This window comes from Leuciscus leuciscus, assembly GCF_965113295.1.
Source record: "Leuciscus leuciscus genome assembly, chromosome: 14".
Lineage (NCBI taxonomy): Eukaryota > Metazoa > Chordata > Actinopteri > Cypriniformes > Leuciscidae > Leuciscus > Leuciscus leuciscus.
The window spans coordinates 2,694,031-2,706,372 of NC_138738.1; the positions used below are offsets into that span (position 1 = coordinate 2,694,031).

Here is a 12,342-nt window from a genome sequence, read left to right on the forward strand (position 1 = left end):
ACCTATCTGACAGACTTGTGCTGCACATGTTGCACTTTACTGTTTTTTTCCTTTTTTGAAGTGATTTCAATTATATTGTAAGCAGTTCAAAACCATCATGGTGAACAGTGCGCATCTGAAGTGTCTCTGCTGAAGGAAATAATCCATCATTTATCGGCTTTATTATATCAGCCAAATTTTCTTATCAGGCCGATAATGAGAACATTAAAAATGAACTTTTATATCGGTCGATACCGATATGGTGGCCTATACAGACCCTTTCCAAAAAATTTGAATATTACATGAAATCACACAGTAATTACACAGTGATACCATGGTCATTGAACCAGGTTTTGGTTATTTTGGCAGTGTGGGCAGGTGCAAATCCTGCTGGAAAATGAAGGAAGCATGAAGTGCTCTGGAAATGTCCTGGTAGACGGCTGGTTCCTGGTTCCTGGTTCCTGGTACCTGGTTCAATAACCATGGTATTACTGTGTAATTACTGTGTGATTTCATGTAATATTCAAATTTTTTGAAATCCTGTTTTCGTGGGTTTTATGAGCTGGAAGACCAAATTATGTATTTTGGAATTATAAATTACATTTTCAATTCAATTCTTGATGCATAACCCTGTTTGAAAATATGAGATTTGTTTTACAGTAAGGTAAAAGGTTTACAGTAAAGTTAAATTTTCAACATTTTCTAACACATTATTAATATCAAACGTTGTATCTGTGAATATTGTTTAATGGATTCGAGCTGAGATTAACTAACTAAAAACAGTAACTAATGTTAACAAAGATTAATAAATACTGCAACAAATATTGATCATTAGCTAATGCATTAACCAATGTTAAATAATAGAAACTTATTGTAGAGAAAAAATTACTTTGATCTATTTATAATAGATTAACATTTCACAATTATAGTATACAGGTTTTTTGACCGTTTGAATTGCGCAATACAAACTTCAGAAGATTTGTGCCTCGAAAATCACCAATAGAAATTCCTTATAAAATGAAAGTCTTATTATGTATTATGTATAATTTGCAAACCGTGTCATATTCTCTTCATATGGCCTCTTGAGCGAGTACATTACGTTGCGCTCTACTGCTAGCCCAATTATCAAGCTTTGTTGGTGTGCCACACTAGCGTTGGCTTTCCCTGCTCGAGCGCTCGCTAGCGTCACCGCTTGCACTTCTGATAGAACAACAGTGAAATCAGATTAGCTTAAGCCGCTAAATGCATGGAGTTTGATCCCATTTGAAGGATGACAACACAGCGTATTTGTTTGTGTGTAAAAGGTGAATAAATCAGACAGAGGGAGAGAAAGAGGGCTAGAGACACGAAAAAGGACTTAGCCGATCGCTCATAAGCAGCTTTGGCTCCGGGGGCACGACTCCCCTTCCAGCGATGTCACACCGTTGTTAGACATGGAAGGAGAAAGTGTTTATGAGCTCACGCGGATTTAAGTGTCAGGTAGATGTGTCAGGCCGCGGTATCCATGGGACGTGGTTTTCAGCTTTTTTATAGTTGAGTTGCGCTAAAAAACACCACACACACATTAGTATTGCTATCATGGTTTTGTCCAAAAATGCATGATATTATTATTATTATAGCATATCTAAAATATCAGTAAAACTTTACAATGAGGTCTAACTTGTTACTATTAGTTAATGCATTAGCTAACATCAACTTAATGAGCAGTTTATTATTATTGCTGGTTAATGCTAGATAATAGAAATACAGTTATTTATTGTTTGTCCGTTCATTATAGTTCACAGTTGATTAACTTTGTTAAAAGATACAACTTTTGATGTGGAAAAACATCAGTAAAATCATATTGCAGTTTCTTTGTAATTATTGGATTGAACTTTGCAAGATATTTCTGAGTGAATTCTAAGTAAATCCATCACCTTTTTTATTTTCATTATTTATTTTCATATATTTTTAGGATGTGTACCACGGTACTATTGTGCATTTTTAGGTGCAATGGTGCATGTCCAAAATTCCATGATAGTACTGTGGTACAAAAATTAGGGCTGATAATACAGATTACTGATAGAACAGATTAAAGCTGATAATAATTACATAGTTAGCATGAATTTACACACTGAAAAATACTTCTAAAGCATTGAGTAATCACATTTCCTAATCATTAAATCTGTTAATATTATGTAATGGACCTCAGCTGACATGAACTAGCTGTTTCATTAACCAATCTTAACCAAGATTAATAAATGCTGCAACAAATGCATTGTTAATAATGTTAGTTAAGGCATTAACTTATTGTAAACTGTTCCCATTGTCTTTCCCCCCTAAACTGGCATTTCTGCCCATAGTTACAGTTACCTAAGATGCCTTTACTAAAGACACAAATGAACAAAGAGACATCTGAAGCTTCCTCCCAGAGGTCTCTGATTCACGCTGTGTCCCATTCATGATCTCGTTGGTTTTCTGACATCATCTACATGCCTGACCCTTGTTCAGATTGACATGTGAAGCAGTCTGAGCGTGTGGCATTCGACTCGTAACCCTGTGGTATTTGGGCACGCGGGCCTGATCGGATGAGAAGAGACAGATATCATATAGTGTGGCGTGTGCAGGGAAAGGCCGGGTGGAAAGGCAAATACTAAGAACGGCCCGGGGACGAGAGGCCTGTCGACTCCACACAAGACATCAAACGACACAGAGCGGCTCACTGTGACAGATCACAAGGGTCTGGTCCTCCCGCGGGACAGTCCCGGCTAGATGATTAATGTTTGAGGGGGAAAGTACACTGTGGCTCACATGCACACGCATGCACGTGTAGATGGATTGGATCGCGCTCATATGATGACACACACACACTGTACCAGTGTTCAATCCACTCCTGCAGACGGGTTATTTCATTCAAAACACAGTGGCCAAAAGTGATGTCCGGAGGGGATATTTGTTTTTTAACGAACCTGCAAGTTTGATTAGCCCTCAAAATATGAGGAAAGTAGTTTAAAAAAAATTATATTTAAATAAGATGGGAGAACTACGGAGCCCCTAAAGGGACCTTTGCAAAAGGTTTCTCGTGAGCATGTGAAAGTCTGTATATTTTTATATATATAATTTTGTATTATTATTATTTATTATATATATATATATATATATATATATATATATATATAAACATTTAACTTGATGTACTAAAATAGCTCAAATTAAATAAATTAAATTAAATTAAAATGAATAAAAACTTTATAGACATATGAAAAACTATGAGTGCCACTTTTAAAAAGTAAGGGATACATTTTCAATGTATTATTTCAAAAGTAAAAATATAAAAAAATAAATTGTGTTTTTAAATTGACAAATAAATATATATATATATCTGCAGCGCTGTTCCTCTGAGGAGTCTGAAATGTGAAGTGTGAAATGCAGAGTAACTGAAAGGTCAGCTGTGATAATGAGGGTTATTTATGTGGAAGAGGGCACATTACACTTTTGCTTCTTCCTTTTGTTTCTGGCCACATTTTGGATGGTAGTTAATGGTGCTTTTTCATTCTGATTCTGATTTAATAGTGAGAGGAGCCGGCATGCAGTGAACCTGTTCTGACATTCCTGTCGTGGTTAAAGTCAAAGAAAAATACATATTTTATTGTTATCTGCATGTATTGAGTTATACATGTAGTTAAACGTAACAATAAAATATTAAATAATTAAATAATTTTAAGTGCATTGTTGTTTTATTGCATTTTTAAAATGCATGCATTAATTAAATTTCTAAATAGATAATTGATTTCCTCATTTTTTTCTCTGTACAGGGACTCAAATCTTTTTTGAACCAGTTTAATGAAATGAATTGATTCTCTAAAATGATTAATCACTGATTTTCCATGCAATCATTTGTGATGACTGGACATGCATTTTACACTTTTGCACTCAATTTCCAGCCAATTAACTATTTTGAAGTGGCGCATAATTAGAGATTTCTTTATTTCTTTGACTTTTCCTGGCCTAGAAATCACAACTTGATGTTTCCAGGTTTTCCACGCACTGTGTATATTTAATTATCGCCTCCGCTAACTGCTTACAATTAGTTAGTCTCCTCATCGCTGGATGTTCACGCAAATTTAAACTTGTGGAATTAAAACTCTTCATCCTTGAACTTCCCCTTTCCATCTCGGAGGTCAACATCCTCCTCCTCTGTGTGAAGGAGGAAGACTTTCGCAGAAGACCTTTGGTCCTGGAAGCCTCGGGAGAACGTGAAGACGTTTGGGAGACTCTTGGCTTCTCGCTCCCCGAGCCTCTCTCAGCTTAAGAGGTCATGAGGGGGCTGTTGGATGGAAATCTAATTAGATGATTTTGCTTGAGGGAGCTGTGTTTGCCACTCAATAAACTCCCACACAGTGCTTCTCTCTCACAATCTTCCCCTCCTTCACATTATTTTTCCTCCGTCTATCTTTCTCAGAAGTCTCAGTTTTTCCATCCCTCCCTCTTTTCCCTCCAGAAACCCCCTCAGGCATTCATTTTGCCCTCAAAATTGGAAATATAATATGACCTTGTTTCTGTCCTTGGCATCGCAATTAACGTTTGTTAAGAAAACAGCGTTCAGTGTATTCATTTATTCTTTTTCATATATTTTCCTTTCTCATTTACCCTTGTTTATTTATTTTTTATTTTTTTATTTTTTTTACCAACCCAACAACAGCTCATTAAACAAAAGGAGGGTCACAAAATAGGAGGGATGGAATCGTTCCAATTAACAACTCTGGTTCCTTAAAGTCACCATGAAGAATTGACCCTGTTTAATTCTTAATGCATGTTCCTGGTTTTATTGTGAATGATTCATCAGTGCACGTTATTCAAAAGAAAAACTTTTTTGTCTTCATCTTTCAACGTGTAAAACTTGCTCTGCTCTTGTTTTTTGCTCTTAGCCCTCTTATTTTTCCTCCGCCAGACCGTCCTACATTTTAGAATCAATTAATGATTCTTTTTTAAATTATTAGGAAGCAATACGACTCCAGTGACTATTTCAGCAAGTCATTTTTTACGCTCTCTTAAGTATGAAATCGATTTCTGAATAATTGTACAATTGGTCACTTTGCGTTTTGATGGATCGGATTGCTGTCCGATACGTTCATGCTTAAGGTATACTTGGTCTTATAATTTTAGCATTATTTATATACTATTATAGTATTTATTATGATTAATAATGCATGACAAATTTGTCCTACACACAAGTGTTTTAAGGACAAAAACCTGAACAATGTCTAGTATAAGTGGAATAATTGTCTCCCGAGATTCTAGACATATGTATAGTTCAGTCATGAAACTCTAGAGGGCGCTGGCTGATCTTCTTTACATGCAATCTGCAAGCAATCACAGCATTACCGCATGGCACAAGCTGATTGGCCTCTGCTGATCCTGCAGCCAATGAGATTGCTTGTCTAGTCCTGCAGCCTGCTATAACCCTCCAGCTCCACTTGCCTAGATCTGCTACAGGATTTATGCATGTCTATTGTTATGCATGTCCGTACATATTTACTTCTCTATTAGCAAGTCCAGAAATCAACAGTATTCTGTCCGCCAAGACCAAATACATTAACATTGCCATTTTCAATAACATGCTAAAACATCCAATATATAAATGCAAGTTAAAATTTAAAAGCCCCAAGTAATATTGAATGCATCTTGGAAGACATGTAAACTTTTCATGATCAGATATGTATCCGCTTAGTAAAAAATGCATGAATTTTGCCTATGTGTGCAAATATTTTAAATCTTAAATATTCTGTTTTGTCTGATTCCTAGAAAAGGCAGTTCATAAGAGTGGTGCATCAATGAAGTAATAAGGCCCAAGAAGTGTTAACTGATCCAAACACCATGAAAATAATTTGGATCCGGCTTTTATATAAAAAAATTAAATAAAAAAAACCACTTCCCAATTCTCAACCTTGGAAACTCACGGGCAGCATTTCATCCACAAGCACGAGTGCCAACCGATGCAGTAGATGAGGGATGTTTGGAAGGAGGCGCTCAGCGGGACTTCAGCAAAACTTCTCTTTCATGCTGGGAAGAGGCCAATAAACAAACATCTTTAAAATATAACATGCCCCGTTTCCCTGCTTCTCAGTCGTGTGGCTGGAGTTTGTGTAAGGCTCTTTATGAGTTTTCAGCACCCCAGACAATGCCAGCGGTCGCTGACTCGCTGGAGTTGGAGCATGTTGATTAAAGTGTCTTAAACGTGACCTGCCGTCGCTGTAGCGTATGCATTATCATCCGCAGACAGAAGTGGAGCGCTGCGAATAATGAAGCGCATGGGAAGAATAGGCTAGAGTTTAGTTTAAAGCTGCTGTGGATGGAATCAGCCATAAACATTATCAGCTGCAAGTACTCCCAGAGTTATGAAATATGCTTTGGAGTTTCAACACCTGGAGTTTTACTTTAGCATCCAGAACATTTGTAATTTCAGGGTTCATTGCCTGGTAGTTTAATTATATCCCAAATGAATGTCTATGCTGGTCACAGCTGGTTAATTTTGATGTTGGATCACTATACTTCAATTGTTCATTTGTCCCTCCATGAAAATTAGTTATTTTATAACTGCCAACACTTTACAATTAGGGTGGAAAAGTTGCATCAATGAAAAGCAGTAGCTATTATTGACAATAGATTTTTATTTTTTTTATTATATATATTTTTTTCTTGTTACTTTGTTAGTTCATTGTGCATCAACTAATGTTCACATATATAGCTTTTACTGTTAAACAAAGGAGTTAATATATGTGGACATTATTTTTAATCAAGATTGATGTGTGCTGTAAAAGTGTTTTTCATTCACTATAAAAAAATATTTTCCTGATTTTTTACCTCAACTTTTTCTTCTTTTGTCAAATCAACTTAGATCCACTAATGTTGTCTAGCTAACGCAATATTTTGAGTTTCCATTAATTAAACTAATCTCTTTCTTTGTATTAACTGACATTTGTAGTGCAAAATGTGAAGGCAACCAGGTTTCTTACTTTGAAGTTAAAAGTGATAAGGAAACACTGTAAATATATCTATATCTATGACCAACTCCCAAAGAGAGAGAGAGAGAGAGAGAGAGAGAGAGAGAGAGAGAGAGAGAGAGAGAGAGAGAGAGAGAGAGAGAGAGAGAGAGAGAGAGAGAGAATCTCTCACATGACCCAGGTTGAACTCCTAAGCCGTCCACACTTCCACTGTTTTGTCAGAAAATAACATTTTAAGCCACCTTTTTTAAGGATTAAATGTATAGCCGAAGTTTGCATGTGTTTAACACCAAACGACAAGAAGAAGGATTTCACACTATGCTTTTTTAACTTAACTTTACGTTAACTTCTTCTGGTAATGATTGGCAAGCCTGCCTGCAGCTCACAGCCTGTGATAACAGCACTGCCGTGAATGAATGTGAACACCAAGGTCTGTTTCTGTGCCAGAATATGTTTCCGTGTGAGCGTGACTGACAGTCAGTGGGCTTGAAACCAGCATGAGTAAATGTGCAGTCCAGCTCTTATACAGTACAGGGATATCAGCACCTCAGGGCAGAAACATACTGTAAATAACATACTTAAACAAGCGTGTGTGTGTGTGTGTGTGTGTGTGTGTGTGTGTGTGTGTGTGTGTGTGTGTGTGTGTGTGTGTGTGTGTGTGTGTGTGTGTGTGTGTGTGTGTGTGTGTGTGTGTGTGTGTGTGTGTGTGTGTGTGTGTGTGTTTCTTACTGCAGTGGTAAAAAACAAAAGCATCAGTACACAATGGGGGTAGTTTCCTTCAAATGTGTGCCGTTAGATGTTGCTAGATATAAGCATTTCAACTGTTTAAAGAAGTAGTTAACAAAAAAAAAAAAATCTGTCATTTTTACTCAACCTTGAGTCTGTAATTTGTTTCCCATGATTGCAAAAATAATAATAACAATAAAATAAATAAAACATTTTGGAGAATCATTTCCATACAAAGAGAGTTTATGGTGATCAAAAACACAGTAAAAATACAGTAAATAAAAATACAGTAAAAAATGCAGTATTATATAATATATGCTTAGCTTATACTATATAATACCTGTATAAAAACAGACTGCAATTTAAGTTTATGTTCACTGATAATATTCCCTTCTGCCAAATCTCTTAATTGTGTTCATGTTAAGATTTATAAAATGACATTTGAAAGCATCACTTTGATGTTATTTATATTTATTTATTCATTTATTTTTATATATGTATATTTATTTATAGCTTGACTGCAATGTTAGTTGCTTTGGATAAAGGCATCTGCCAAATGTATAAAAGTAAATATTATGTATTGATGCCAAAAGTCATGGTTTCTGTACACCACTTCAAAATGTAGAATTAAGCATGATATTTCAGAGACTTAATCTATCGACTTTATAAGACATGGAATATAGTGCACAAGTGCATAAATATAGACCACTTTAATATCAGTTTTTTGGAGCTTGAGAGCTATTGCATGAAAAAGTGTTGCACAAAAAATAACAGCATACAGGTTTGAAATGGCACGATGCGAGAGAGTGAGCGAACAATGACAGAATGTTCATTTTTAGGTGAAATATTTCTTTAAAAGCTTCAGCGACTGTTAGGTTCCCCGTGGCGGTAGAGTCAAAGCAGACCCCGTCAAGCCGAGCGCGTCCTGGAGGACTGAGGCTTAAAGACGAGCATTTACCACTCATGGAAACTCCAGCTTTAATCATTTTGAAGGGAAGACATCAGTGTTAGTGTGAGGTCTCCTTTGAGTATACTACTGTGCGTCTCAAGCATTTGTCCTTGCTTTCACTTTCCATGTGTGTGTGTGTGTGTGCGCGTGTTTCCTTTTCATTTTCCAATCCGAGGAAGCTTGAGTGTTCCTCTCTGACTTCATTTGTACTTTAGGGAGCAGGAAAGACTTTGCAAAAAGAATTTTAATTTACTTTTTTTTTCTTTCTTCTCCTCTCTCCTCTAATTACACTTTTGGATTTTCTATCACCTCCCTAAAAATTGACTTAAATGGCGTGCGAGCCTTTTGATGACCGTGTAATGAGAAATGAGCAACGAGAGAACATGGGAATTTTTGCGGGATTTTCTGAAGTGCCGCCCACTCCCTCTCTTTTTCCCGAGCCTCTGTTCCTCCCGCCCTCCTAAACGCTTCCATCTGTTGTCTCACAAACCGGCTAATGTAGTAACTGGGCCCGATGCCTCTCACAAGTACACCCACTCACACTGCGACAGCAACTTCTTCGCCTTGCACTTCTGATTTATCACAGAAACTGTCATTCGAAAGCCTGGTAGGCCGAGAGCTCAGTGTAGATTTAGCGTGACATTTTGTTGTTACATTTTCAGAGGAAAACATGTCCGCACCGTTGTTTCTAATGTGCTTCGTGATTGCAAAACGCTCCGGGTTCACTGTATGTTCACTTGTGCATCATTTTGTAATATGTAATCATTACAGATCACTGTACAAAGCTGTTGTGCAACATGTTATGCAGCATTGACTAGTTGAGTCCTGCCATTATTCTGTGCTGGTTGTGTGCATCCACATAATGTTTGTGCACAACAGTTGCCTGAATATATTTGGAATCTATTAATATCCTAAAAGTGAAAGTTTTGCATTCACAAAGCACATTATAAATGAGCTGTGGACATCTGAGATGGTCTGAGTGCAATTAAAAAGAACTTATGAAGTGTTGTCCAGAGGCTGACAGGAACTGTAAGACACGGCTTGTGTTTGCACCGTTTGTGACAACACCAGCTGCATGAACTTGGCAATATATATAGTATGCAGATTTTGGTTTGTCACCGGTGTCATCTCAGCGGTGTGGACGTACTCTAGACTTGCTAGAAACAGCAAAGACCGCTGAAGCTGCACAGTGCACAGTGAGTCATTTACATAAGGTAAATATTGACTTGTCGACTACTTTTCTGGATGAGTGGTTGACTAGTAAATATGAGTAGTCATGCAATCTCATCTACATTCCTCCAGTGTGCATCAGTGGGATTTTTCACCTGTTTTATGATCTGATCACTTATTAACATAACAGCACTCCTTATTCAACAACACTTATGATTTGAGGAGTCATGCATGTACGCTGCAGGTTTATTAACATCTCTTTCTTCTCTTTCTCCAGCTCATTCACACCATCAGCGTAGTGGACAGAGATGAACCGCAGTCGGGACATCGCTTTTATTTCACGCTGGCACCCGAAGCCTCCAACAACCGACACTTTACACTGTGGGACATCAAGGGTGAGAGACTGGATCTTTACCTCTTTATTAGACATTTTGGATGCATTGGAACGTTTTCTTTTACATGCACGAATATTGCATTTACATTACCAGTCAAAAGTTTGTAAGAATTACCCCAGTCTTCAGTGTCACATGATCCTTCAGAAATCATTTGATCAATTGATTTGATGATTATTAATATTTATATAATATTTTTTTTATCAGTGTTTAAAACTGTTGGCAGAATTCTTGGATGTCTTTGATGAAATTGTTTATTTGAAATAGAATATTTTGTAACATTTTACGTATTCCCCCAAACGTTTGAATGATCGTGCATCACGGTTAACTCAAAAAATATGAAGCAACACAACTGTTTTTAACATTGATAATAATCAGAAATGGTTCTTGAGCATCAAATCATCATATCAGAATGATTTCTGAAGGATCATGTGACACTGAAAACTGGAGTAATGATGCTGAAAATTCACTGGAATAAATTGCATTTTACAGTATATTCAAATAGAAAACAATTCTTTCAAATTGTAATAATATTTCACAATATTACAGTTTTTTACTGTATTTTTGATCAAATAAAAGCAGCCTTGGTCCATGAGCATGAGAGACTTCATTAAAAAACATTTAAAAAATCTTAATCACACACTTTTGATCAGTAGTGTCTCTATAAGCTATTGAAATTAGTCCCACATATAGTGAATGGGCATGTAATCAAATGTACAGCTAAAACCAGAAAAGGTTCAGGGTTTTTTCCGGACTATCTTTGGCTCAGTTACAAGTATTAAAGCAGAATTGTAACTCTTTTGCAAAGACATTTCACCTTTGACTCCTGCATGGCATGATGACCACAGCTCAGGCCTGTCTCCTGCAAAGGAGAAATCAATACGAGAACAGTCTTCTGCTTAATCCTCTCGTGTTGGACAGTTTAGACTGTCTGTCCATCTTCAGGTGAAATAGAAACATCGGGTCTGTTTGTTGAGTCTGATGTTCTGTTAGAAAGGATTTTTTTGTTAAAAGAATCATCCGACCAGTGAGAGTTCCTACAAAGCATTTTTACTCTATCTTTGAGCGAACTTCCCCAAGTGGACACCTTATCTTTGACTCGGCGCTCATGATAATCAGACGGATACAGTTCCTCCAGGCTGTTTCGTGTCCGACACTCCCTCGACCCGCATGAGGTGACAGAAAAGTATGAACCGAGTGTATTCACTCTCCCGAAAAGACCAATATGGGCAGAAAAAAAAATCTTTAGTGTAAGTCTGACTTGACAAATGCAATCCTTCATGAACGCTCCCGAGAGGTAGGCCGCATTGTCACTTTTTTTGACATTACCTTCTGTTGCAGCATCTGGTGTTTGTGTTCGGAAACAGAGAACGAGGGGTATTTAATATTTCTGTCCAATTCATATGCATGGAGTTTCTGTTATGCACTGGGAATTCTGTTGTTTTTGATTATTTTGACTTTAAGAGTGATCATTTAAAGAGCCAAAATTTAAGTTTTGTGGCTTTTATTGCATGTCAAAAGTTGACAAATGTTTAGCAGATTAACACATTACACATACAGTATAATTACAAAATGAAAAGAATAAACAGACAGACAGACAGACAGACAGACAGACAGATAGATAGATAGATAGATAGATAGATAGATAGATAGATAGATAGATAGATAGATAGATAGATAGATAGATAGATAGATAGATAGATAGATAGATAGATAGATAAAAAAAATACATTTATTTGATAGAATTACAGAGAGAGAGAGAGAGAGAGAGAGAGAGAGAGAGAGAGATTTTAATGTACACCATTCAGCCAATCAGAATCAAGTATTCAGACAGACCATGGTATAAATAAAAATAAAGTATTCTAGTTGTCAGTATACTTTGGGAATGTCCCTATAGTGCCATCTGGGTTGGGAGCGCGCTAGGACTATTGACATGAATTCATCTGCAAATAATCAGACATCTTCTCCTTAGATAGCTCTCAAATGTATATTTTTCATTTCTGTTTTGCTTCGTCAGTCTTATATTTGTTGCCTTTCCCCAAACGCCGGTCCCGTCAGGCTGAGGGGGGTTGTGTTATTGCCAGGCTCTTTAGAGATGTGTGTAAGTTTCTTTAGAGATGTGTGTTAGTTGATGTGACGCATG

The 12,342-nt window shown here is 36.8% G+C and overlaps 1 protein-coding gene across 2 annotated transcripts in view; it reads left to right on the forward strand.

The window, feature by feature from the left end:
* Positions 1-12,342, forward strand: part of cdh22 (cadherin 22) — a 206,670-nt gene that overhangs the window by 170,408 nt on the left and 23,920 nt on the right. For both annotated transcript variants that reach the window (XM_082136387.1, XM_082136388.1), the window contains one exon: positions 10,085-10,202. In XM_082136387.1, coding sequence (XP_081992513.1) covers positions 10,085-10,202 — 118 coding nt within the window. The remainder of the gene's footprint in view (positions 1-10,084; positions 10,203-12,342) is intronic.